At 38.5% G+C, this 26132-nt stretch overlaps 4 protein-coding genes across 4 annotated transcripts; 2 read left to right on the top strand and 2 right to left on the bottom strand.

Annotated features, from left to right (window-relative positions):
• The first annotated feature begins 4558 nt into the window (after positions 1-4558).
• LOC131597803 (uncharacterized) lies at positions 4559-5740 on the top strand. The gene has a single exon (XM_058870469.1). It carries the CDS (start codon positions 4559-4561, stop codon positions 5738-5740), a length of 1182 nt encoding a protein of 393 aa, XP_058726452.1.
• A 3473-nt stretch (positions 5741-9213) lies between these two features.
• LOC131595133 (choline-phosphate cytidylyltransferase 1-like) lies at positions 9214-12350 on the bottom strand. The gene is made up of 8 exons (XM_058867416.1): positions 12088-12350; positions 11547-11660; positions 10662-10757; positions 10467-10509; positions 10027-10182; positions 9851-9931; positions 9664-9774; positions 9214-9562 (listed from the first exon to the last, which is right to left on the bottom strand). Exons 1-8 carry the CDS (start codon positions 12207-12209, stop codon positions 9431-9433), a joined length of 855 nt encoding a protein of 284 aa, XP_058723399.1. The 5' UTR covers positions 12210-12350; the 3' UTR covers positions 9214-9430.
• A 2433-nt stretch (positions 12351-14783) lies between these two features.
• Positions 14784-17063, bottom strand: LOC131597804 (uncharacterized). The gene is made up of 4 exons (XM_058870470.1): positions 16653-17063; positions 16411-16469; positions 15567-15989; positions 14784-15465 (listed from the first exon to the last, which is right to left on the bottom strand). The coding sequence occupies exons 1-4, from the start codon at positions 17061-17063 to the stop codon at positions 14784-14786; spliced, it is 1575 nt and encodes a 524-aa protein (XP_058726453.1).
• Positions 17064-23083: 6020 nt separating this feature from the next.
• LOC131597805 (uncharacterized) lies at positions 23084-25921 on the top strand. The gene is made up of 2 exons (XM_058870471.1): positions 23084-24365; positions 25893-25921. Exons 1-2 carry the CDS (start codon positions 23084-23086, stop codon positions 25919-25921), a joined length of 1311 nt encoding a protein of 436 aa, XP_058726454.1.
• The last annotated feature ends 211 nt before the right edge of the window (positions 25922-26132 follow it).

Raw genomic sequence — 26132 nt, forward strand, 5'->3', positions numbered from 1 at the left:
CATCCAAAGTTTCCAACAACATAAACAACGTCGTTCCATCTTGCACCGGCTCATTCACTTTACATACTATCAAGCTGGCAAGATAAGTCTATCTCATCCAACACGACTCCTTCTACTACCAACAAGAGATTAAGGGTGACCAGTTCCTCAATTTGTCAATAGGTAGCCGAAACCATGAGGGTAGCATAAACCATCGTTACCCAACCATATCAGCGTTCCCTTCGAACGTGTGCTCAAAACCACCTAAAGCACCATGGCCAACAAACAAGATCCTTGAATCCACCCTTCCTGCGAAATCGAGAAATAACATAGTCACGCCAACAATTGCACTTATGCCATTCACGGCACACCAAACCAACTGTTCACACCTGAACCATCTCAGAGAAGCATAACCTTATCCCCGACTTGTTTCAATCCCATCTCTGCAGGCAAACAATTAGAAACACACGGAGTCCCAACAGTGTTTTGCACACGTGTCGCATACCAAGGGAATAAACTCATTAGTAACCTGGCCAACTGGCCGACCATGCTTTGATATCACTAATGTAACACCCTTTTTCTAAACCCCAATTAATACAGATATTCACAGAGTAATAGCATGCATAAAATAAAAGTCTGTCGCATGTTGTTTTCACCGCAATGAAAACCCAAAACAAACATACCAAACATGCACTAATCATACTATAACACAATTAAATATCCCATGCTTCCAAATAATATGCATATCGCATGCAAAATAAGAATTGATATCAAAACAATTTCAATGAATATATCACATACTATATTCATCTACCAAGCTCAATTAACATATTCAATTATGCTATACAAAATCCAAATCTAGGCAACATGGCCTCCATCAACATATCCAATTTAACATGTCAAAATGCAAGCAAGATAGCAATATTCAAACATAAGCATGAGTTCAAATGAAATTCCCCCCCCCCCAAGTGTTACATGATCAGAGCATATGACTCGCTACCTAATCAAACAACAAAATCAGGAGCTCCTAGGCTAAATCCTCGGACAAGCTCACTACTCGTCGGAACTTGCACGATGTCACGATGAACATCATTCAAACAGAAGGGTGAGATTTCAAATTATTATAGATAAACATAATAATAGGAAATGCAAAACACAACAAGAATACATTTCACAAATTCACCACTCTTCTCAAAACATGCATTCATATACCATATATCAAGTTTCACGCAAAGCAATCACATTGATTCAAAACAATCACATAACACACAATGTGACTCGAATGTAATAATGTGACTCAATGCATGTGGTACCATGTGAACCCAAAGTTTCACCGCTTTCCGATTCAATATCTAGAATCCAAGCCACGCTTCCGATCCGGACAAGAACAAAGCCACCATTGTGAACCCAAAGTTTCACCGCTTCTGATTCTACCTCTAGAATCCAAGCACACATGTGAACCCAAAGTTTTACCGCTTCCGATTCTACCTCTAGAATCTAAGCCAACATGTGAACCCAAAGTTTCACCACCTCTATTTCCGATCAAGGATCAAGGTCAACCATGTGAACCCAAAGTTTCACCGCTTATGTTTCAAAGCCACCATGTGTGCATGTGCAACAAGACTCACAATATACGCAATCAAGATTATCACAAAATTGTAATTAGGTTTCTCTCACATTTCTTTACTAACTCTAATTGTGATATTGGGCTTAACCCACTCAACTACTCTTTCTAATTTAATTAGGCCCACAACATATTATCTTATAAGTCTACTAATTATTCAAATAACCCAATTAACATAATAACACTCAATTAAATAATTATCATAACAAATAATAATTAAATAAAACAAACAATTACTAAAACACAAAATAAGGCTAAATAAATAAATAGCTAATAAAATTGGGATGTTACACCTGGTCGAGAAGAAGATATGAAGCCTGGATTCGGACACGGCGCACAACACGGAAATGAACACGAGAACACTGCTAATGTAAAAAATATTGGACACGGACACGGCTTTATATATTTTATATATTAATAAAATAATATAATTTATGAGCATAATTTATGAAGAGTCTGAAATAAAAACCAAAATTGATGTTTATTTAAACTTAGAATTTTCAATCAACCAAAAAAAGACTTAGGTATTGTTCGACCGAGCTTTTTCAGTTGTAAAAGTTACTTTTAAGTTGAAGTTGAAAATAAGAGCTTTATAAATAAAGGTAAATTTGTTTGAAAATATTTATAATTTTCCAACTTTAAAAATAATTTTAAACCAAACTTTTTGATATATATCTATGAAAATATTTTATTTAAAATATAGATGAAATAATATAAAAAGTGAGAAAATAATAAAATAAGATTGCGTGTGAAAGTACTAATTTTAATTCTTACTTTTAAAAATAATAAAATATCATATATATATATATATATATATATATATATATATATATATATATATATATATATATATATATATATATATATATATATATATATATATATATATATATATATATATATATATATATATATATATATATATATATATATATATTACACAACAATGAATACAAATTAAAATAAAATACTACTATATTACTAAAAGATATGAAATATGTTACGAAAATTAAATGAATATTTGTTATAAACATTTGAAAATATGTGAAGATAATATTGGCAAATTAATGAAATACAAAATTACTAAAATATCCTTATTTTAAATTAAAATTAGTTCTTACTTTTTCTTTCTCATTCACAGTTAGGTTAAAATACAAATAAGATAAAAAGCTTCTACCTTTTCTTTCTTTCTTTCTCATATGTGTTTGCTACCGGCACCGGAATTAGAACAGATTAAAGTGATTGGCATCAAAAGATAAAAAATTTTATTAATTCTTCTTTTATAAAAAGTAACAAATTAAAGTGATTACTTGATTTGTGTTTTTGGGATTTTTAGGGTTCTTCTTCCTTGATGTGTTAAATTAGATGAACAAATAATTCACCTATTTTGTAAAAAACAAAAACACCGGTCACTATTTATTTCATGTGACTGTGAGGATATAAACCGGTCATAACACTGTAATTTACAAATATAGCTATACACTGTAATAAGGTTTATTTAATCATTGTTGCTGCTAAATTTCTAATATTGAAGTTACCGGCATTTGAAAAGGGGATTAAAGTTGATTAATTAAAGCTTATGAATTAAGTTTATAATGAAGCTATAATGAAACATTTTTAATCTTCCTGAACTGATTAACGTTAATGAATTAAGTTTGAAAATATGTTACGAAAATTAAATGAATATTTGTTATAAACATTTGAAAATATGTGAAGATAATATTGGCAAATTAATGAAATACAAAATTACTAAAATATCCTTATTTTAAATTAAAATTAGTTTTTACTTTTTCTTTCTCATTCACAGTTAGGTTAAAATACAAATAAGATAAAAAGCTTCTACCTTTTCTTTCTTTCTCATATGTGTTTGCTATCGGCACCGGAATTAGAACAGATTAAAGTGATTGGCATCAAAAGATAAAAAAAATTATTAATTCTTCTTTTATAAAAAGTAACAAATTAAAGTGATTACTTGATTTGTGTTTTTGGGATTTTTAGGGTTCTTCTTCCTTGATGTGTTAAATTAGATGAACAAATAATTCACCTATTTTGTAAAAAACAAAAACACCGGTCACTATTTATTTCATGTGACTGTGAGGATATAAACCGGTCATAACACTGTAATTTACAAATATAGCTATACACTGTAATAAGGTTTATTTGATCATTGTTGCTGCTAAATTTCTAATATTGAAGTTACCGGCATTTGAAAACGGGATTAAAGTTGATTAATTAAAGCTTATGAATTAAGTTTATAATGAAGCTATAATGAAACATTTTTAATCTTCCTGAACTGATTAACGTTAATGAATTAAGTTTGTTAATTTATTTCTCTTTTAATTTCTATGTTCTCTAAATTGATTTTTGAATTTGATCTGATATTATAGGAAAAGTAAAGATGAATAATAATAGGAAAATTGTTTCTTTTTTTAAAAGGAAAGAATGTGAAATTGAAATAGAAGAGAGAGATGAAGAAATTATAATCCCGACATCGGAATCTGAAACAGTTCTTGAGAATCCAACATTGAAGAGCATCATGGTTTTGAAAATTTTTTAGAACGCGATCTTGGAAAGCATCTTCCGATTCGGCAATATCCACCAAATCAAGTGGATGCAATACGAAGAGCTTATCTAAAATGGGGTCCATATCAAATTCATTTAGAAAACTATCCTATGTCTGGTAACGAGGATCATCCAAGAAGGTTTCAACATACTTGGTTTAGCATATTTCCATCATGGTTAGAATATTCACCATCCGAAGATGCTCCAATGATGAAATTGTAAAAGTTGTGTTGTAAAATGCTCCACAAAATTGCAAGTATACTTCACATCAAATTCAAAAAGAGTTCATGCAAATTCTTTCTAGTAGGGTGAAAAAGAGTATTCGTGAGGAAATTGGTGATTCCATTTTGTATCGTTGTTGATGAAGCACGTGATGAGTTAAAAAAGGAACAAATGTCTCTTTTATTAAGATTTGTTGATAAAGTTTGTTTAATACAAGAGAGATTTTTTGATGTGCCACATGTTAAAGACACCACATTTTTAACTCTTAAGGAAGAAATATGTGATATACTTTCTCGACATAACCTTGATGTTTCTAACATTCGTGGCCAAGGGTATGATGGTGCTAGCAATATGAGAGGAGAATGTAATGGTTTACAAGCCCTCTCTATGAAGGATTGTCCTTATGCATACTATGCTCATTGTTTTTCTCATCGATTGCAACTTGCATTAGTTACATCATCAAGAGAAGTCAAACTTGTTCATAAATTTTTTGAGAAGCTGATCTTTGTTGTGAATGTTGTTTTTTCTTATACAAAGCACCATGATGAGTTACAAGCTGTCCAATTAGAAGAAATTTCTTATTTGTTAAAGATTGATGAGATTGTAACTGGTAAATGTGAAAATCAAGTTGGTACATTGAAACGATCTGGAGATACTCGCTGTGGATCACATTACAATTCTATTTCTATCTTGATAAATATGTATGAAGCAACTTGTTTAGTTTTTAAAAAAATTGCAAAAGATAGAGAAAGTTATGCTACACGTGGGGATGTCGATAGTTCTTACAATTACTTGAAGGCATTTGATTTTATATTTATTTTGCACTTGATGAAAGAAATCATGGGAATAACATATATGTTTTGTCAAGACTTACAAAAAAATCAAGATGTAGTTAATGTTATGAACTTGATTCGTTCAACAAAACATCTTATTCAAGGTTTGAGAGAAAATGGTTGGGATATATTGTTTACTAAAGTGATATCTTTTTGTGAAAAGCATGGTATTGAGATTTCTGATCTTATTGATGTTCATTCAACAACAAGATTTGGACGCCCCCGTCTTGAAGAGAATCAAGTCACAATTAAACATTACTTTAATGAAATATTTTTCACTACCATTGACAAACAGTTACAAGAGTTTAATAGCAAATTCAGTGAGCAAACAATGGATTTGTTAACTTTTTCTTGTTCTTTGTCTCCTAAGGATGGATATAAAGCTTTTAGCATTGATACTATTTGTTCTTTAGTTGAAAAATATTATCCTATAGATTTTTTTATTAATAGACTACTTCGTCTTATCATGACTCTTCCCGTTTCTACGACCACAACTGATCGAGGTCTTTTTCAGCAATGAAAATTATTAAGACTAAGTTGAGAAACAAGATAGATGATGGGTTTCTTGGAGATAGCATGACAGTATATATTGAAAGGGAGATTAGTGCAAGCATTAGTTCTAAGTCAATTATTGATAATTTCAAGTCACTCAGAACGCGTAAAGCATTACTTTAAGGTAGATTTAAGTCATGTAATTTAATTTTTTTGGTAATTAACTTTATATTTATTTTAACTTTAATGTTTTGTTTAAAATACTATTTACATTTTATTTATAATCTTTGTGTTACGTTAGCGGCCATCCCAAACCTTTTTATCTGGCTCCACCACTGGATAAAATAAAGTAATATGAGAAGAATTATGAAAATGTATGTTGGAGTGAAGAATTAAAAATAATAATTTATAATAATATGATAGTATAAATTGTGTTCAATGGGATTAAAAGATATATAGTTATGAAAATGTTTCAGAAAGTTATTATAAAGTTACTTAAGCTTCTTAAATTCAATTTTTATTCTTAAAATAAAAGTCACTTCTTTTATAAAGAGATTTTTCTAAATATTATTTGGCCCCACTTCTCCTTTAAAATAGAAGATAAGTCAATAAAAAGTCACGCCAAACAATATCTTAAATTGAGTATTTTCAATTAAGAAAAATCATCTAAAATAAAATGATACAAATCATAACATCGTCACTCCATATTAGGAAAACCCGTTCTAATTCAGGCTTGTCCAAAGACAAGTTACATGTTATATGTAATTAACATATAATAACATGAGTGAAATAGAGATAAAAAAACATATAAAATATTTAATTAATATATAACATTTATATGTAATTAACTTGAAACATAAACGAAACAGAAACAATTTACATGAGTGAAGTGTCGTCGCCGACGTATGTAATTAACAATAAGAAACAGATTCATAGACAAATAATAAATAAATAAATAAAAGGAATGAGTATCGGAAGAAAAAGAGTGAAATATCGGCGGTGGCGACGAAGGAATATCGGTATGCAGAAAAGAAGAAAACAAACTAAAATATGAAAACCAGGAATACGAGTTGTTTTTATATGGGGAAGTGGAGTATGAAAGATAAAAAAAATGTTTTTTTAATTATGAAAATTTGAGAGGTTGTCGTGTCTGTTATTTGAAATAATATGTCGAATCTATGACCGCTGCGTTTCAATTTATTTTTTCGTTGAACACTTCAAAAATGTGTTTGATATGTATCGTACGCGTGTCGGTGTTCAATACGTATCTGGTGCAGGAACATGCCTTCAAATCGTGTTGGAGCTTCATAGAGAAGAAGACAATGGTGTGATGATTATGAGCGTATCAGGATGCTAGTAAAATCGAGAAGCCGCTCGAAATCCTAGATTCCATTAAAGAAGGCGCTCTCTCTCTCTCTCTCGTTTAATTTGGATGCAAAATTGAAATACACTGCTATATGTTGATCTCTGTCTCTCTCTCTCTCGTTTGGATGCAAAATTAAAATACATTGTTATATGTTGCTCGCTCTCATATAACTTAGTTTCATTTTGACAGTTATATCCCGAATATTTATATTCTTTTTATATATAGTTATAGGTAAAACTGAATACATATTTATCATTTGATTTTAATAACAATTAACCATATTTAATAATAGTTTTTATGATTAATTATGTCAACATAATTAGTTAACTTAACATCATAGTGATTATCAGCCAGGAGTAAGGTCATGACTACATCATTCTTGAGGCTTAAATATAGCATAATACTTTCTCACTTGCATGCATATTCTCTTCCGACATATCCAAGTGTGTGATAAAGCCACATTTGTCCTGTCACTTTTGATCTGATTAAGATCTTGTGTCTTTATCAGATGAAACAAAAAAGATAACCACTATTTATAACTGATTGGGTTCAATAAATAGAATCATCATAAGTTGCCCCACTACTTGAATGTCTTCTTCACACCAGACACCTACACAAAGATGGCATTTAAGGGTCATGACTCATTTGTTAGGTTTGTCACTACTCAAATATTTATCTACATAAATTTTCATACTATTTTACATATAGTTAAGAATCCCAAGATAAATTTTAGATCAAATTTGAATTTGAATAAATATTTATATTTAGAAGTGGTAGGTTGCCTTCAGGTCTTACGAAGGATTTGAGTAAGTTATTTACAATTTAACCATGAGAAAATAATGAGAGGTTATATTATATTTTATTAATTAATATGATCAATGTTATATAGAAATAGCATACAAATGGGAAATAAACTGCGTCGTTATTCTTTTTTAGATGACAAAATTAATCTTCTTAAAAATTATATTTATTATCCTAGTTAACACAACATTGCTATGCATGAACCTTTACGCTCTCCATAAAAGATTCACTATTTCTGGTGCTAAAAAACCAAAAGTGTCAAAGACAAATGATCATTGTCGGTACACGCTTTCTTATGATTGACCATTTTAGTGGCTTTAAGAGCTATCTGTTCCACAATAAAACCTCTAGTCCTCGGTCCCACCGATGGAGAAACCTCAGTCAAGTCTACACATGCATGTTTCCCTCCTACCCACCTATACACCAGAACATCTGTTGGCCTAAGAATCGATATTCCCTTTTGTCGATCAGTCAAGAAATTCACATGCGCCTCTTTCTTCATAGATACTCATGCATGCCTAAATATATCAAACAGTACATCCCTAACAAAGTCATGTTGATATTTGAATCCCGGAAGCTCTTTGCAATGAATAGCATGCTCCCCAAATGTATTCAAACACGCATTGCAGCAATCAGGACAAACTTCATCAACGAAAAATAAGGGAATCATAAGTCGGTATTTAAGGATAGTACGGAACTCTACCGGTGACATATGTTGGACTAGACTGTCAATAGAGAATGCAAGGAGAAAACATCTTACTCATGTGATGCTTGCAAACAACCAAAAACTACTTTTTATTTTTTTATTTTGTGGTCATTTCAATCTTTACATCCATGTGCTATGAACACTTTAACAGTAACAAAGATATCATGACTCTTTAAATAAAATTTAACCGTAACAAATTTGTCTTCTGGTCATTTTAAACTTTATATTTATGTCCTGAATACTTTACCAATAACAAGGATTTTATGACTATTTAAGTAGAATTTAACCGTAACAAATTTGTCTCGTTGTCATATCTACCGCCTTCAATGACGGCTATTTAGGTAAAATGTAACCGTAATAAATTTTAGACGCCGAATGATCTACCGCCTTCAATGACGGCCCTCATCAAAGATTAGTTGACGCATCTACTATTACACTTTGAAAATTTAGTCATGAGCATGAAACCGAGGCATTAAGAGAGTCTCAACTTATAAGTGATAGCATGGTGGATCCATAATTTCCGGGTCTTTAGATCAGAACCAACTTCCATACTATTTAATCATAATAGATTCTCTTAATATATAAGAAATAATTTTCAGCTGCTTTTCTAAAAAAAGAAAGAAACACATAAGAAATTCAGTCATGATCTTCCATGACACAAGACTAGGTCATATCAAACTCAAATCCTTTACAACCGGACAGGTAATAGATATCAAACCATGAAGAAAGACCAATAATGTCCAAACCACATTGCATGTATGACATATATCAAACATTTTACACAAAGGACACATAATTTCGTCGAATGGTTCACAATCTTTAAATAAACAAGCATATTCGTCCCTTTAGTCGCTGTAGAATTCCACAGATTCATCTTCATAGAATTCGTCAACATCATCATCCCACTCGTCATATAGAAGCGACCTTAGCTGCTGTGCCTTGAGTTGTTCTTGAATTCTGTCTCTGATCGCCGTTCCCTAGTGTATCATTAAACCAACCGATTCGGTCCATCAGAAGTTTTACGAAATGAAATATCGAACAAAAAATAACAGGACTTTAGGGGGGAAAGAGATCCAACCATTTTGTGGCATCCTTCTTCAAACATCTCGAGGAATCCAGCAACTAATCGATCAGCATTTTCAACCCATTCAGTACGGTTCATGCCAGCAATTTTTTTCACTGTTCCTATCTGCAAAGTTTAATAACACGGTTTGTACGAGCAGTTACTAATACAAATATAAAAGAAAAGTTGATAACATTGGTACCTTCTTTCCCACAGTCTCTTGCTGTTTCTTCACTCTCTCCTGCAATTTCTTAAGTCCCATGTTCATTCTCAATCTTTTCTCCTGCAAATAAAGATCATGTAACGGGGCTAATTCTTTCGAATACGCGAGAAAGCATGCTAATGCTGCGACTGATTACACTGACGAAAAGAACGAACCTTGACATAGCTAACACCTAGGTCTTTTCTTGAATAACCACGGTCCAAATTACGCATAACATACTGGTTATAATCTTTGATGATTCTCATTATGATATCAGAAGTAGAAATTCCTTCAGTTCGCTGTGTTTCCTTAAATTTTCCAATAGCCTTAACCTGTATAATAAGAATTTAATAGGCATCAGCCAAAAAGTTGGAGATGTTTACAGCTACTGCTAATCTTGAGATACAGAATCACACAGCCAAACGACAGAGAAACCGAGGAAACAAATTAAACAAATAGAAAATCAGCAAGCCATAGGACAATCAGCACATAGAAGAATTGTCGGAGACATGAAAAAGAATGGAAAAAAAATGCACCGAGTAGTCACAAGAATCATCGAGATGAATAGTTGTAGAAATAAAGATGAAATAAAGATAGTTCTATTACTCAAACTTACAAATTCATAGACATCCTTTCCAGCTCCACTTGTATCAGCGTAACTATGATAATACAATACGGAAGCAAGTATTAATGTATATGAGTATATATGAAAACTTGGGGAAAGAACAAGGGCACACAGATAAAATAGAGGCATGAATGCATGATCATACAACAAAGAGAAAATAGCTAGAATGAGACCGGTTAATCTTACGGAAGAGAATCATGAGCCACATAGTCAATTTGATGCTTGTCAATGAACTCCTGATTGATTACCCATGGCACATCTGGAATAACTTCGTCAACCCACCTGCAGCAAGTACAATCGAACTTCTTATCAATCCAAAATGAAAGCAAACAAGTAATTTAAATATGGCATACATACGGACGAGTTTATAAGTTTTCAATGGAAGATTTCAATCACTTGTAAAACCCATCCCTCCAAAATATAACTAGACGAAATAATCAACAGAAGGATCAAGGTCAGAGACTATCATGAACCATTGACCTGCACAAACTCCTACTGCCAAAACCAACAATTCGCTTACAAGTCTGAAGTAAACTTCGATGACGGTTCTCAAATAAAGCTAAAAAATAAAAACCACAACCTAACCTGTGTTTTCAGCAAGGATTAACAAAAACAAACTCAGATGACAGTTGCTTAAGAAAACATAAACATCACAAATTTACCACCCAACCTCTTGACAAGTCCAGCCAGTGACGACAACAACAATAACAGCCAGAATCCCAATGCAGTAAACCATTAGGATCGAAGAACAAGCCTAAGTCATTGGTATCGATAAGAAACAAAGGGCACTCGTGCAAATAAGCAGAATTTTTTACAATAAATTACCAGTAAAAACTAGACTCTTTAACTTTTTATTATTGTATACACCATATTTATTTGATTCCTAACAGAAAGAAAAGCAAGTAAATTCCAATCGCAAGTCAATAAAACTTCAATCTAAACATGGCCTGATACATCTACAAATTAAACAATAAAATAGACGCTTTCTAACAGAAATAGCCATCAAAAGTTAAAAGATCGGCAACAATATTTCATATTTAAATAACCAAAAAAGAAAAGAAAAAACCGAACTTGCAGTGGCGAAGAGACTCATAGCGTTCAGCCTCAGTCATAACAGTTTTACCCTTGTACTTATGAGTGGTCTCATCATTGCAGCATCCAACTAGGAGATAAGTGTTTGGAAACCTTCAATTAACAAACAACAAAAACTATTATCACAACATGAAGAACTTCAACCAACCAACAACAATAGCAATTTGCATAGATCCAATCCAACAATAAAAATAAAATAAAATAAATCATAGACAAATTCAGCATGCCTCTAAAAAACACTAAAAAAACCCATAATTGGAAACGAGAAATCAACACCATTGATTAATAGTTTAGTGAAATTGAACTCAAAATCATAAACAACTAAACATGAGATTGAACTAAATTGAAGTTTAGATCATAGATTAGCAAGCAACCCAAAAATAACAAAAAATAGGGTTGAACTAAAAAAGCAGAAAAAATAATTATTTTCAAAAGAAAAGTGAAATTGAGAAAGATGGGTGGTGAAAAAAAGTCAAATTTCAATGAAAAAAAGAAAAAAGAGGGTTGTTTAGAAAATTACGATTTCTTGGCTTGTTCAAGAGAACGGGCATGACCGAAGTGAAAGAGATCGTAAATTCCATCGGCGTAAACTCGAACAGGTTTATCGTTTTGGACAATTTCACACTCCTTGTGATCGTTCATGATCACTATTCTGCTTGTGTTTGTGCTGTTGCAATGTGCAGAGTCAAAACGGAATTCAAAACCCAGTCACACGGTTTTCTTTTCTGTTTTTGTTTTTTCCTATTTTACTTTATCGATTTGTTTTTTTTGTTTTTTCTGTTTTTTAAATATAGTAGTTTCATGTTTTGTTATATTTATTTATAAAATGTACTACTAAAAAAGTATTTATTTACAAAACAATTTGATGAAAAATATATTTTTGTCTTTTCAATAGATGGTTGGATTGTTTATGTAGTATTTGTTTTTTATAGTTCAAAAGATGTTTATTATTACTATGTACGGATAAATGAATCTCCAATTGATACTATGTGTTATTCGTAAAATTAATAAATATGTGTGAAACTTAAATTTGTTAAATATTTAACAAAGTAATGGTTGTGTACCTTCATTAATCATAATCTAAATATTTAAAAAAGTATTGGTTGTGTACAAAACCAAATTTGCCCTTGTTTCTTAAGTTTTCATAACTACAATTTTATGGTAAATTAGTCTATTTTTTATAGAATTTGAAATTATAAGTTGGGGAATAATTGGCTAATTGGGTGTGGCTAAATTATGGGGTTTTGGTGTTATGAATAAAAGCAAATCCTCCAAAAACTCTCCCAACAAAAATCCTTCTTTTTTTTCACTACTACAAAAAACATATTTAACCTCGGACACAAAAAAGATTTAACATCAGTTATAGATGCGAGGTAACGAATGACGTCATGAAAACATACTATTTTACCCCTCAGTTTTTGAATAATCGAGGGGATAGTTGAAATGTTCATTGTTTGATCTCCAACAATAACTTTTTATATTTTCAAAACTAGCACCACATTCCTCCTGGTTTATGACCGTCATAAACTAAGAAGAAAAATAAATTCTTCTTTTTACATTCAAATTGCATTGTTTACACATAATATTAATAAATTAATTTGCTTACAAACTATATTGTTTACACATAACACTACATTGTTTACACAAAATATTAAAGTTAAAATATATAACAAATTTTGAATTTGATTCATCGTCATTGCTGACACTGAAGATCATATGTTGGATCTTCGTTTCATTTTGAAGAAAAACAAATGTTGGATTCAAGTATATTCTTAAAGGTTTTTGCATGCAATTTTTCTGATATAAAAAAAAAGTTAGATAAATAAAATAAATATTCAGTTATATAATTATTTAAGAGCATAAACTATTTTTTTACCCTCAGTCCCATAAGATAATTTTGAGTTACGAAACAGTCCCACAATTAAAAAAGGTAACATTAAAGTCCCTTAGTATTTGCCCCGTTAACAAATTAGATCCCATTCCGTGAGTCCAGGTTTACACCGTCTGTTATTGCCACAGCGGCATGCCACCTGTTTCCATGAGTCAGCACACGATATATCTTTATTATATCTAGGGTTTTCTTTGATCAAATATATGTATTTCTTCTTAGAGCTCCATCTTCTTCTCCTTTCTGTATTCATCTTCTTCTTTCAACTTCTTCTTGTTTCATACTTGTTTCTAATGTCAATGTCAAGTTGTGATTCTAATACAACGTCCGTCATTCGCAGAAACAAGAGGAAGGAATGTTTTTGCCAAGACGAATGTGTTCTGCGTACTGTGGGCGACATGAACAGTGTGAATTTTGGGAAAAAGTTTTGGGGGTGCCGAAATTTCCGAAACCATGTGAATAAGGGCTGTAATTTCTTCAAATGGTTCGAGGACGACATTATTGATGAAAGGGATTTGAAGATCCAGAGGCAAAAGAAGAAAATTCAGAAATTTAAGAAAGAGATCAACAACACTAGGGGATGGTTGAAAGTGGCTATAATTCTTGGAATAATGAGCTTAATGTGTAATGTTATTTTTGTAACAATTTTCTTTTAGATTGGTTAGTGTACGAGCCTAATGTGTATTGTTGTTTTGGGGTTAGGTTTTGTTTTAAGTTTGTAACTTGTATGAGCTTAATGTGTAATGTTTTGGTGTTGTGAGAAATATTGTAATGAATTGGTTTGGTATCAGTTTTCATCAGACACAATGTAGCAGTTTTCAAGAGACACAATGTATCAGTTTCAGTTTTATGTGTAATGTTTTGTTTTATCAGTTTAAGTGTTATGTATTGTATCCAATTTATGTGTTATGAATTGTTTTATGACATCTATAAATAGAGAATATTGTTTATAGTTGTATCAGTTTTATGTTTTAGAGAATATTGTGTTATGACATCTATAAGGTGGCAATTAAAATACCAACATATATATGTGAAGAATGTCTAAAATTTTAGCAAGATAGGAGCAGTTTTAATAAATCTGTATGAAGCAAGGTCAATTGCATAATTGGTATCAATTTTCAACAGAATTTTGCAAAAGAAAGTTACATTGAAGGTGGCATTTTTAAGCCTTAGTCATTGTACACAAAAGGTGGCAGTTAAAAGCCTTAGTCATTGTACACAAAAGGTGGCATTATAAGCCAATGTCAACACAGCACAAAAAAAAAGACAGTTAAAACCTAGTACACAAAAGAGACATTAATTCACAGCACAAAAGTGGCAGTTAAAACTTAGGGCTGACTTGCAACTTGCTTTTTGGGACCCTTTTGAAGTCTCTTTTTCTTTTTGGGTGGTTGCTGAGATGAGCTTGCAGTTGGTGTAGCAGAAGAAACAGTTGTTGTTGTTGGTGCAGCAGAAGAAACAGTTGTTGTTGGTGCAGCAGAAGAAACATTTGTTGTTGGTTGTTGGCTTGATGGAGCAGTGGTCTCATTTTGTTGGCTTGATGGAGCAGTAGTAGTAGTCACAGTTGGTGGCAACTTGCAAGTGGCCTTGTTGTGGCCATCTTTATTGCACCTACTACACTTGATACCAAACTTTGCCCTTTTAAGCTGTGTTGCACTTCTTACTTGTTCCCCAGCCTCTTTGTTCCTTTTCTTTTTGGGTCTACCAGGTTGTCTTTTTATAGGAGGTGGTTGTAGGTCAACAGCATCTGTCTTGGTCCAAAGAGTAGCTCCATTGGCCGGATGTATCACAGGAGTATAGCATGCTTCATAGCACTCCTTTTTGTAATAATCAGGAACAAAATGATCTACTTCTAATCGTTGATCATTCAAACATGCATATGCATGACAGCATGGTAGCCCAGTCAGCATCCATATTCTACATGAACATTCATGCTTTGACAGATTCACAGAATACTTTTCTTCTATGATTGTTATGTGCCTAACCTCATATTCTACCTCACCTGCACGCCTGTTACAAATAAAGGAATACAATACATAAGAGTTACTTCATGCATCAGGTCACAATTAATCTACTTCATATATCAGGTCAGAGTTAAGAAAGAAAATTACCTAACCATCCAATAGTTAGTCAGCTGAGATTGTTTTGCCAACTGCTTTCTGATATTGGGCAGAATAGTATCATTATATTTTACAATCCTTTTCCTGTTAGACTCCCATCTCATCATCAGATACACCCTAATCTCTTCAAGCATAGTCACAATGGGCTTGGCTCTTGCAGTTACAAAGACAGAGTTAAATGCTTCAGACATATTATTCACCAAAGTGTCACATTTTGGACCACTTTTAAACATTGATTTACTCCAGAACCTAGGTGGGATCTTCCAAATGTGATTAAAGGCATCTGGATTCTCAACTTTAATCTGTCTCATAATTTTCTCCCAAGCATTTGGATGACTTGCATAGGCAGCCTTCCACATTAACTCCTTTAATTTGACACCAGGAAACTTCTTCTTGAAATTGCTATATAAGTGCCTACTCAACCAAATATATTTGTACACAAACAGAATAACTACACAATCAGAATATATAGGTGCCTACTCACACAATCAGAATAACTACACAATCAGAATAACTACCTAATCAGAATAACAACCAATCAGAATAAATGTTTACCTAACACAAATATGTTTATAGAACAACTACCTAGCCAGAATAACTACCTAGCCAGAATAACTACCTAGCCAGAATAACTACACAATCAGAATAACTACCTAATCAGAATAACAACCAATCAGAATAAATGTTTACCTAACACGGTCAGAATAACTACCTAGCCAGAATTAGTGTTTACAGAACAAGGAATATGTTTATTAACTACCTGAATATGATGACAATCAGAATTAGTGTTTACAGAACAAGGAATTAGTGTTTACATAACAAGGAATATGTTTACCTAACACAAAACCTTTGATCAACTCCTGGTAGCAACTCTTCAAGTGCAGGTAACAAACCCTGTATCAAACTCATATAGGTCAGAGCATGTAACAAACTAAATAAGAGAATAAAAGTATTAGTACTAACCTTCTGTTGATCACTTATAAATGTGTATGTCTTGCATATTCTGACAACTCCCAAATCAGTTGTTAATAATTCCAAAAACCAGCTCCAAGATTATTTGGTTTCTCCCTCAACTACAGCATATGCTATGGGCAGCATTTGATCATTAGGATCCCTCCCAATTGCTGCAAGGATTTGTCCCCCATAGTAGCCTTTAAAAAAACATCCATCCAAACCTATAATAGGTCTACACTTGAAGAAACTGTCCTTGCAAGCTTTGAAGCAGATATACATCCTTTGGAAGTGTGGATTCAAAGGCCTATCAATATTCTCAGTGTTGTCCTCTCCACCTTGACTTGGTTGGCAAGGTTGACTACTAATAACCACAGTTGAACCAGGGTTGGACCTTAAAAGCTCATGTCCATAATCATGGATTCTTGTATATTGATCCCTAAAAGAACCATCTACAATGTCAACTGCAATTGACTTAGCTCTGTATGCAAGTGTCTTATTGATCCCTACATTCCACTTTTGTTTTGTTTTCTCCATGATATCCCTCAGCTTCAAGTCAGGATTCTCTCTCACAGTACTGGTAATTTTTTTTGCCCAACCATTTGGAATTCAAAAACCTAACCTTATAGTCTCTGCTACATGTGTGATTATCATCAATCTTTCTCAGCTGCCATGTCTTTTTGTCTGCTAATCTTGCACAATATGACTCCCATGGACATCCTTGCTTACATATGACTCTCATTCTCTTCCTATCAATTTTCTTAAATTGGAGATTTCTACCTGAGTGTATGGCATAAGTTCTAATTCCTTCTTTAAAGTCTTCACTAGAAGCAAAATAAGTCCCTAATTCCCATTTGTAATCATCCATTTTTTTGGGAAGTTTGAAAGTTGGAAAATCATCTCTTATAACCTCATCATCTTCACTATCATAGTCAAGTGGTAACTCATCAGTATCATACTCCTCAGAATCACTCAAACCTCTAAAGTTCTGTTTATTAACCTCAGCTTCACAATCATCATCAAATAAACCATTACCTTCAACTTCCTCTTCCACCACCTTTTGTTTTCTTGGTCTTCCAACCTTGGGTTTCTTGGCACCTTTGCCCTTCTCCTCAGATTCCTTGTTACTATTTAGTCCTTCTGTATCATTGTGGTTACCAACTAGTCCCTCAGCTATTTGGTCAAATTCAACAGCCTCAGTGGTCCCATCTAAAGTGATATCCACTATAGCATCAACAGACACAATGTCCCCCTCAAAGTTAACATTCTCATTTGAGTTCCCAGTGGTCCCATCCTTATTAAATTCCCCAAAAGGATCTTCTTGGTTGGCTGATTCTTCTACACCAGTGGGCCCTCCTTCATCAACATTGTCACCTAGGTTATTCAAGTCTTCAATGGTCCCCAACTCATCAAAAGTTCCTACTATAGCAGCATTATTCAATTCATCCACATCCTCATTAATTACTTCAGCTTCTGCTTCAACTGGATGCATGACATATAGATGCACATTCCCATTAATTAATGCAATAACTTTCATTCTAGTTGTTCCTGTGTCGTCATTCAACATCACTAACTCATTGTCATCCATTGCATCGTAATACCACAAACTATCTACTTTTGGGTACCCTAGTTCTTTTAAACTATCCATAACCTCGAAATAACTCCAATAATCTGGGTCAACCCCCTAAATCTCCTCTAACCCATCATAACCTAACCTATTGAACTCAGTAAACACACCCCCATGATGTACGACACACTCAAACCGATCACTCATGACCTAATCACAACGAATAAGGAATACGTGAGACTACGGAGAAGACAACAAGCTAATAACGACAAGGATGAAAACGAAATGAAGAGGGATATCCACGTACCTTAGCCTGCAAATGAGTTACTGGAAACAATCTTCGTCTTCAGCCTGAGGGTTTCTTTGCATATGCTAGGGTTTCTGAGACAAACTATGGAAATGAGGAGAATGAGAAAATGAAGTTCTTGAAACGAAAAAGCTTGAGGAAATGAGGTTACTATTTGTGACACATCAGTATATGCATAATTGACACATCATATTACTAAATGCCACATAATCTTTTTTTAACGTTTGTTCACAGAATGGATTTAACTGACTAACGGAGACTGTTTGAAGGAGGCTAATGAAACGTTTTAAATTTGTGGGACTAAACTGAAACAATAAATTAAGTTACGGGACTAAAAGAGTAATTAATCCTTTAAAAAAGTATTGGTTGTGTACAAAACCAAATTTGCCCTTGTTTCTTAAGTTTTCATAACTACAATTTTGTTCTGGATTGGGCCGAGCAGGCCCAACCCTTGCCTGTTCTGGACTGGGCCGAGCAGGCCCAACCCTCGTTGCCAGCCGAGCAGGCCCAACTCCCTTGGGCCCGATTACTAGCAATCGATAAGGGCTGCCCCTCGCGAAGACCCTGACCGAGCAGGCCCAAATCTTTGGGCCTACTCACTGGATAACCACCGAGAGTTATCCACGCACGAAGACCACGCGTCACGTCTCAGCAAAGGATTCGGTCAACCATCTCCGAACCCTACGCTATGTGCATCCAGAACGTGAGTCTCCTGCTGACTCAGCTCTAGCATGGGACGTTCTGGCAGTTCCCTAGCACGTGGGCCTCCAGTTGGATTTGGCCCAATTAGGGAACCTTGGCCCAGCGCTGGGGGCTATAAATACCCTCTTTCACTAGAGGGTCAGGTATTCTATTCTTAACTCTAAACCTCATTCTCTGATAGCTACTGACTTAAGCATCGGAGAACCTTGCAGGTACCCCCCCATCTCGCTCTTCAAGCCAGATATTACGCCTTGACGATTCTCCTGATCAGGTACGATCAGTGGCGCCGTCTGTGGGAACCTTGCTCCCCCTTCTTTAACAAAGATCAAAGCATAACCTTTCACCATCGTCATGGCCAACAACAACATACCTAGTCCTGATCCCTTCGTCCTGGAACAACTGATTGAAGATTCCAGCCGCGAACTGACGAATCGCCGTCGGTAGGAACGTGCTTTTGCCGGACAGAGGCAACAGATTCAGCACATTCAACATGTGCACGGCCTTCAACAAGTCCAGAACGTCGAACAAACCCATCCTGAAGGACAAATTCAGAACGGGGAAGACGGGCAGACCCGGCCCCAGACTGAACCAGACCAGCTCCAAGTGGTGAATGAAACTGATACCCGAGACGGGCAACCCGCTTCCTCGTTCACCCACACCTCTGGCAGACGAAGAAGCCGTAGCCCAGACGAGGAGGAACAGATCAACATTCCCGAGGGCGCTGATCCAACCGCCATCCTCCTACTCAAGGAGCTGCAGAAAACCAACCGCCTCATCCGCCTACAGGGCGACCGCATCCACGACCTGGAAAGGAAGCGACGTTATCGCTCCCCCCAACGGAGACGCCATCGGTCACGTTCCTATTCCTCTTCGCGGTCTCCTCCGAGGAGAAATCGCAAGCGCAGTCCATCTAGGTCTCGCTCCCCCTCGAGAAGAAACCGGCGCCAGCGGTCTTATTCCCGCTCTCCACCTCGAAAGACTCGGAAGAATCAGAAACATGAAACCACTGAAGCCAAGAGTCTCTCACCCGAGCAGGGGCACCGAGGCCCCTCCAAAGCCGTGCAGAAAGTCCACGAGCATTCTCCAAAAGACAACCGCAAAATCTCGGGCAAAGCACGCACTAAATCCCAGCGGGGCAGACATTCAAACTCCCCTGAGCCTAGCGACGAAGAAGATTTCCGCAGTCCCTTGTCCGAGCAAATCCGGCGTGTTCGTCTCCCCCGGGGGATGGAAAAACCACCAGCCTTGGACCACTATGACGGGACCACCGACCCCGATGACCACATAAGGAGCATCGAAGCTGTCATGGACTACCATGTGGTACGAGGATCCATCAAATGCCGCATCTTTCCGACCACGCTAAGGAAAGGCGCGATGAACTGGTACAGGAATCTGCCCCCTAACTCCATCCACTCCTGGACTGAACTGAAGGATCTTTTTCTAAGCCACTTCACCGCGTCTCGTCGGCAACCAAAATCAGAAGCAAATCTTGAGGCAGTAATCCAAGGTACCAACGAATCTTTGAGAGACTACCTCGACAGGTTCAACAAAGAAGCTGTCCAAGTACAGACCGCGGACTACATGAAGAGGTACCTACTCGAACGAGGGCTCCTCCCCGGAAGCGACTTCAAAAAGGCCATCAAGATTGAAGAAGTCCACTCCATGAACGCCCTCCTTCGCAAGGCTCAGGCCTTCATCAGATATGAGGAAGCAGAAGCTGCTACCACGAGAGCGTCACGGGACAACGACGCCGCTCGCAGTTCAAACCATGAGCCCTCAACTTCGAGGCGCGGGCACGACAGAAGGAAAGACGACAGGTCTCTCGACATCAAAGAACGCCGGGGACCTTCTGGTCGTTTCAACGAATATACCCCGCTGAACGCCTCACGGGAAAGGATCTTAGCCGAATGCCAAAACACTGACTTCAAAAAGTCGAACATCAGACCCCCGAAGTCAAACCCCGCGAGGCCAGGAACCGACAAGTCCAAGTACTGCAAATACCACAGGAGCCATGGACACATGACCGAGGATTGCATTCACCTCAAGGACGCTATTGAAACACTGATCAAGGAAGGTCGCCTTTCAAAATACACACAGAAAGGGGAACCTTCCCGAAGGGACGACCACAGAAACTCTGACGAAGGGAATTCGCCGGACAACAGGCCCCTACAAGTAGCCCTGTCAGTGACCCGACCTGAAGATTTCATACCATCGGTCGGGGCACCTGCCGCACTCAGCAAATGGGAAGGATTCCCATTCGCCATGGTCGTCTCCAATGGCGGAGATCCGGGCTCCCTCACCATCAGTTCAGTGAAGAGAAAGTTCGATGAGCTGCTCAGCGCCAATGCAGACCTCGGCCCTACACTGAGAAAGTTCCGAGGGAAATCTGAACCAATCACCTTCTACCTGGAAGAACTACCCGGCGGAGCTCCAAACGCCACAATTCCTCTGCTCGTCCGAGCAAGAATGGCGAACTTCGATGTTCGACGAGTCCTAGTCGATGAAGGCAGCTCGGTCGACATCATGTACTCCCATCTCTTCCGGACACTCCAGCTGGACGACTCGCACCTCACTCCCTACGTGGGTTCAGACCTTCAAGGCTTCAACGGAGCTACCACTAAACCATGGGGTTACGTCGAGCTGATTGTCACCTTCGGAGAAGGGGAGGCTTCTAGGCAAGTCAAAACCAGGTTCTTGGTGATCGACTGCAAAACCCTGTACAACTGCATCATCGGACGCCCCACTCTGGCCGAACTGACCGCCGTACCCTCCACTGTCCACCTGAAGATGAAGTTCTACACGAGGACAGGACGAGTGGCCACCATCAACGCCGATATTGAAGCAGCCAGAAGAATCTTCGACGCCTCCGTCAAAGGATTAGAACTGATCGCTCCGCCGACCAGCTCCAACAAAAAGCCAAGGGCCGAAGACAAGCATCCTCGAGGAGACCAGCATCAGACAACCAACGTCAGCTCAGTCGACCTGGATGCCCGGTTTGCAGAGGAAGAACTAAAGACTGGGGAAGAGACGAGGTCGAAGTCACCTCACCCCTTCCGACCAGTTCCGGACGGAGATTTCGAGCTGGTCCCCTTGGGCGAAAACCCTGACAAAGCAGTGAAAATCGGTAAAGGGATCCCAGACCTTCCGAGGAAGCAGCTCATAGCCTGCCTTCGAGCCAATGCTGATCTGTTCGCCTGGAGCGCCGCGGAAATGCCCGGACTCGACCCTGAGGTCGCCTGCCACCACCTCTCCATCAATCCAGCCGCAAAGGCCGTAGTTCAACGTAGGCGTCGGCAGTCTCCCGAGAAAGCGGAGGCTGCCGAGAAAGCTGTAAAAGACCTCCTAGAGGCAAATTTTATTTCCGAGGCCAAGTATTCAACTTGGCTCTCAAACGTTGTACTTGTTAAGAAATCTAATGGAAAATGGAGAATGTGTGTTGATTATACTGATGTTAACCGGGCATGTCCAAAAGACGTCTATCCTTTACCAAACATTGATAGACTGGTCGACAACTCGGCCGGCTATAAACTATTGTCTTTTATTGATGCTTATTCAGGTTACAACCAGATCCCCATGGCGAGGAGCGACAAGCAGTACACGGCGTTTATGACCGAGTCGGGCAACTATTACTACAACGTAATGCCCTTCGGCCTCAAAAACGCGGGATCCACATATCAACGGAGGATGAACAAAGTGTTTCGTGGGGAGATCGGCGACACCCTCGAGGTATACATGGACGATATGATCGTCAAATCTCGAGAAGACACCGACCACACCTCCCATTTTGAGCGCGTGTTCGAGCAGGCCAGATCCTGCAAGATGCGCTTCAACCCAGAGAAATGCACCTTCGGCGTCCGGGCAGGAAAATTCCTCGGTTTCTATCTGACCGAACGAGGAATAGAAGCCAACCCAGATAAATGCCGAGCATTCTCTGAACTCCCTACTCCCAACAATAAAAAATCCATCCAAATCTTAAACGGGATGCTCACTGCACTTTCACGTTTCGTCGCGAAATCCGCCCAGCACGCCCTCCCTTTCTTCAAACTGCTACGCAAAGAAGCAGCCTTCGAATGGTCCGAAGAATGCGAGCAAGCACTTGCACACCTTAAGCAAGTACTTTCCGAACCGCCCGTCCTTTCTCGACCAGACGACAACGAGCCTCTGTATCTTTACCTAGCCGTTTCAAACGAGGCCGTCAGCGCGGCACTGATCCGAGAAACCGTAGACGGACAAAAACCCGTGTACTTCACCAGCAAAGCTCTACAGGGACCCGAGGTGCGATACCAACAGATCGAGAAAGTCGCCATGGCCCTGGTAATAGCGGCCAGAAGGCTACGATACTACTTCCTCGCCCACACAATCTTTGTTCGGACGGACCAACCCATCAAGCAACTCCTCAGCCGACCAGACATGGCCGGCAGAATGCTAAGGTGGTCCCTCGAGCTTTCAGAATTCGACGTACAGTATGAGAGCAGGAAGGCACTAAAAGCACAGGCACTGGCGGACTTCTTGGCCGAAATGACCTCTATCGTCGACTCGCCCGACGCAACTAAAGACAAGTGGACCATCTACGTAGATGGCGCGTCAAGCAGCTCGGGCAGCGGGGCAGGCATTATCTTGGAAAACGACGAAGGTCTTATCATAGAAGTATCTTTAGTCCTCTCCTTCAACACGTCGAACAACCAGGCCGAGTATGAAGCCCTCCTCGCGGGACTGAGACTCGCCGAGGACATAGGGGCACGAGAGGTCAAGATCTACACTGATTCCCAACTCGTCGCATCTCATATCAGCGGCGAATACCAGGCCAAAAACGACGTACTTGCCGAATATCTCGCGCTCGTCAGAGATAAGATGAAAAAAATCGCCAAAGTAGAAGTCGAGCATATCCCCCGAGAACACAACTCGCGCGCCGACATACTGTCCAAACTTGCGAGCACGAGAAAGAAAGGGGGAAACAAATCAGTTATCCAAGAAATTCTGCCCAGACCAAGTGTAGGCGAAAACGCGCGAGCTCTACAGATATTCGCCATCGGGGACGACCAATGCTGGATGACCCCAGTGTACAACTTCCTCACAAAAGACGAGCTCCCCGCCGACACGAAAGAAGCCTCAACGATTAAGAGACGAGCGTGCTCATACACTATCCTCGAAAACAAGCTGTACCGACGAGGTTTCTCCATCCCCCTCCTTAAATGCATCGATGCCTCGCAAGCACTAGAGGTACTCCAGGAGCTCCATGATGGAATCAACGGCCAGCACCTCGGTGGGCGGTCACTAGCTAGGAAAGCCCTCAGAGCCGGCTATTACTGGCCGACCATGCAGCAGGACGCCAAAGAGTATGTCAAGAAATGCGACAAATGCCAGCGTCACGCCGACATGCACTTGGCACCACCAAACGAGCTCAAATCTCTCTCCTCACCCTGGCCTTTCTCTACGTGGGGAATGGACCTCCTCGGACCTTTCCCGGTCGGATCCTACCAAAACAAATACCTGGTGGTCGCTGTAGATTACTTCACAAAATGGATAGAAGCTGAAGCACTCGCTAAAATCACATCCCAAAACGTACTCCGATTTTACAAGAGGAACATACTCGCTCGATTCGGTGTACCACAGGCGATAATAACCGACAACGGCACCCAGTTCACGGACAGAAAATTCCAGGAATTCGTGGCCAAACTCGGGACAAAGCAACACTTCACTTCGGTCGAACACCCCCAAACCAACGGACAGGCTGAAGCCGCCAACCAGGTCATTCTTCGTGGGTTGAAGAGAAGACTGGGCGAAGCGAAAAAAGCCTGGGTCGAAGAGCTACACAGCGTCCTCTGGGCATACAGGACGACCCCACATTCAACCACGGGCGAAACACCATTCAGGCTAACCTATGGCACCGAAGCCGTGATCCCCGTGGAGATCCGAGAACCGTCTCGTCGGACTGAGTCACCTCTCGAGGAAGAACTCAACGACGAAGCTATGAGAGAAGAGCTCGACATGGTCGAGGAGATCCGAACAGGATCCTCCCTGCGAGAAGCGAAATTGAAACAACAAATAGCGTTAAGACATGACACCAAAGTTATCAAGCGCTCCTTCGAAGTCGGAGACTTAGTGCTCCGTAGGAACATGAAAGATTCACGCGAAGGCAAACTAGCCCCAAACTGGGAAGGTCCATACCGAGTGTACGATAAAACCGAAAACGGTGCGTATTACCTCGAGAACCTTCTCGGCGAAAAACTAGCTCGACCTTGGAATGCTGAAAAACTCAGACGCTACTACAGTTAGAAACAACCTAACGCTACCCGGCCGCTCGTGACGAACACGAGGAAAGCTGGGCGAGGACTCGCGCCATGGTACAAGCGCGTATGCTCCACGACAGCTTCAGTCGGATAACCCTACCAGGAGGCAAAGCCGACTACGCGGCGGGCCTTACACGCAGACCCTCCGCGGAAGTACCTGCACGGCAGAACCCCAGCTCGCGATGGGATCGTTCACGCCGCGAGCACCTGGCCCCGACCGCGGCCTCGAGCTCGCTTATAGCGCACGCCTGCTCTGCGCACCCGGACCGTTCCCCACACGCCCGGGCCATAAACCTCGGTCGAGCACAAACATAATTCGAGCACAAACATAATTCGAGCATAAACATCAAAACATATCCAACGATAAAAATCAGATAAACACAAATAAATGTTGAAGCATAAAATACTGAATGGTATTAAAATCCGACCAACCTGGCCGGGAAATCCAAATATTACAAACATTATCCGGGCATTGCCCCATTAAAAACATTGGCACACAGGCCACAAAACATTGGCACGTAGGCCATAAAACTGGCACACAGGCCACAACCAAAGTTAAACAGGTCAAACATCACCATCCTCATCCTCGGCACCGTTGTCCTCACCCGGGGACTCTTGCTCGTCTTCCCAGTCCTCGAACTCCGAGTTTGCATCAATTCGCCCGTCCACGACCTTATGATAGGGACCAATACCCTTCGTCACCAGGCGCGGATTGAGGACTTTCAGCTGATCCACTGCAG

The sequence above is a fragment of the Vicia villosa genome, linkage group LG4, assembly GCF_029867415.1.
Source record: "Vicia villosa cultivar HV-30 ecotype Madison, WI linkage group LG4, Vvil1.0, whole genome shotgun sequence".
Taxonomy (NCBI): domain Eukaryota; kingdom Viridiplantae; phylum Streptophyta; class Magnoliopsida; order Fabales; family Fabaceae; genus Vicia; species Vicia villosa.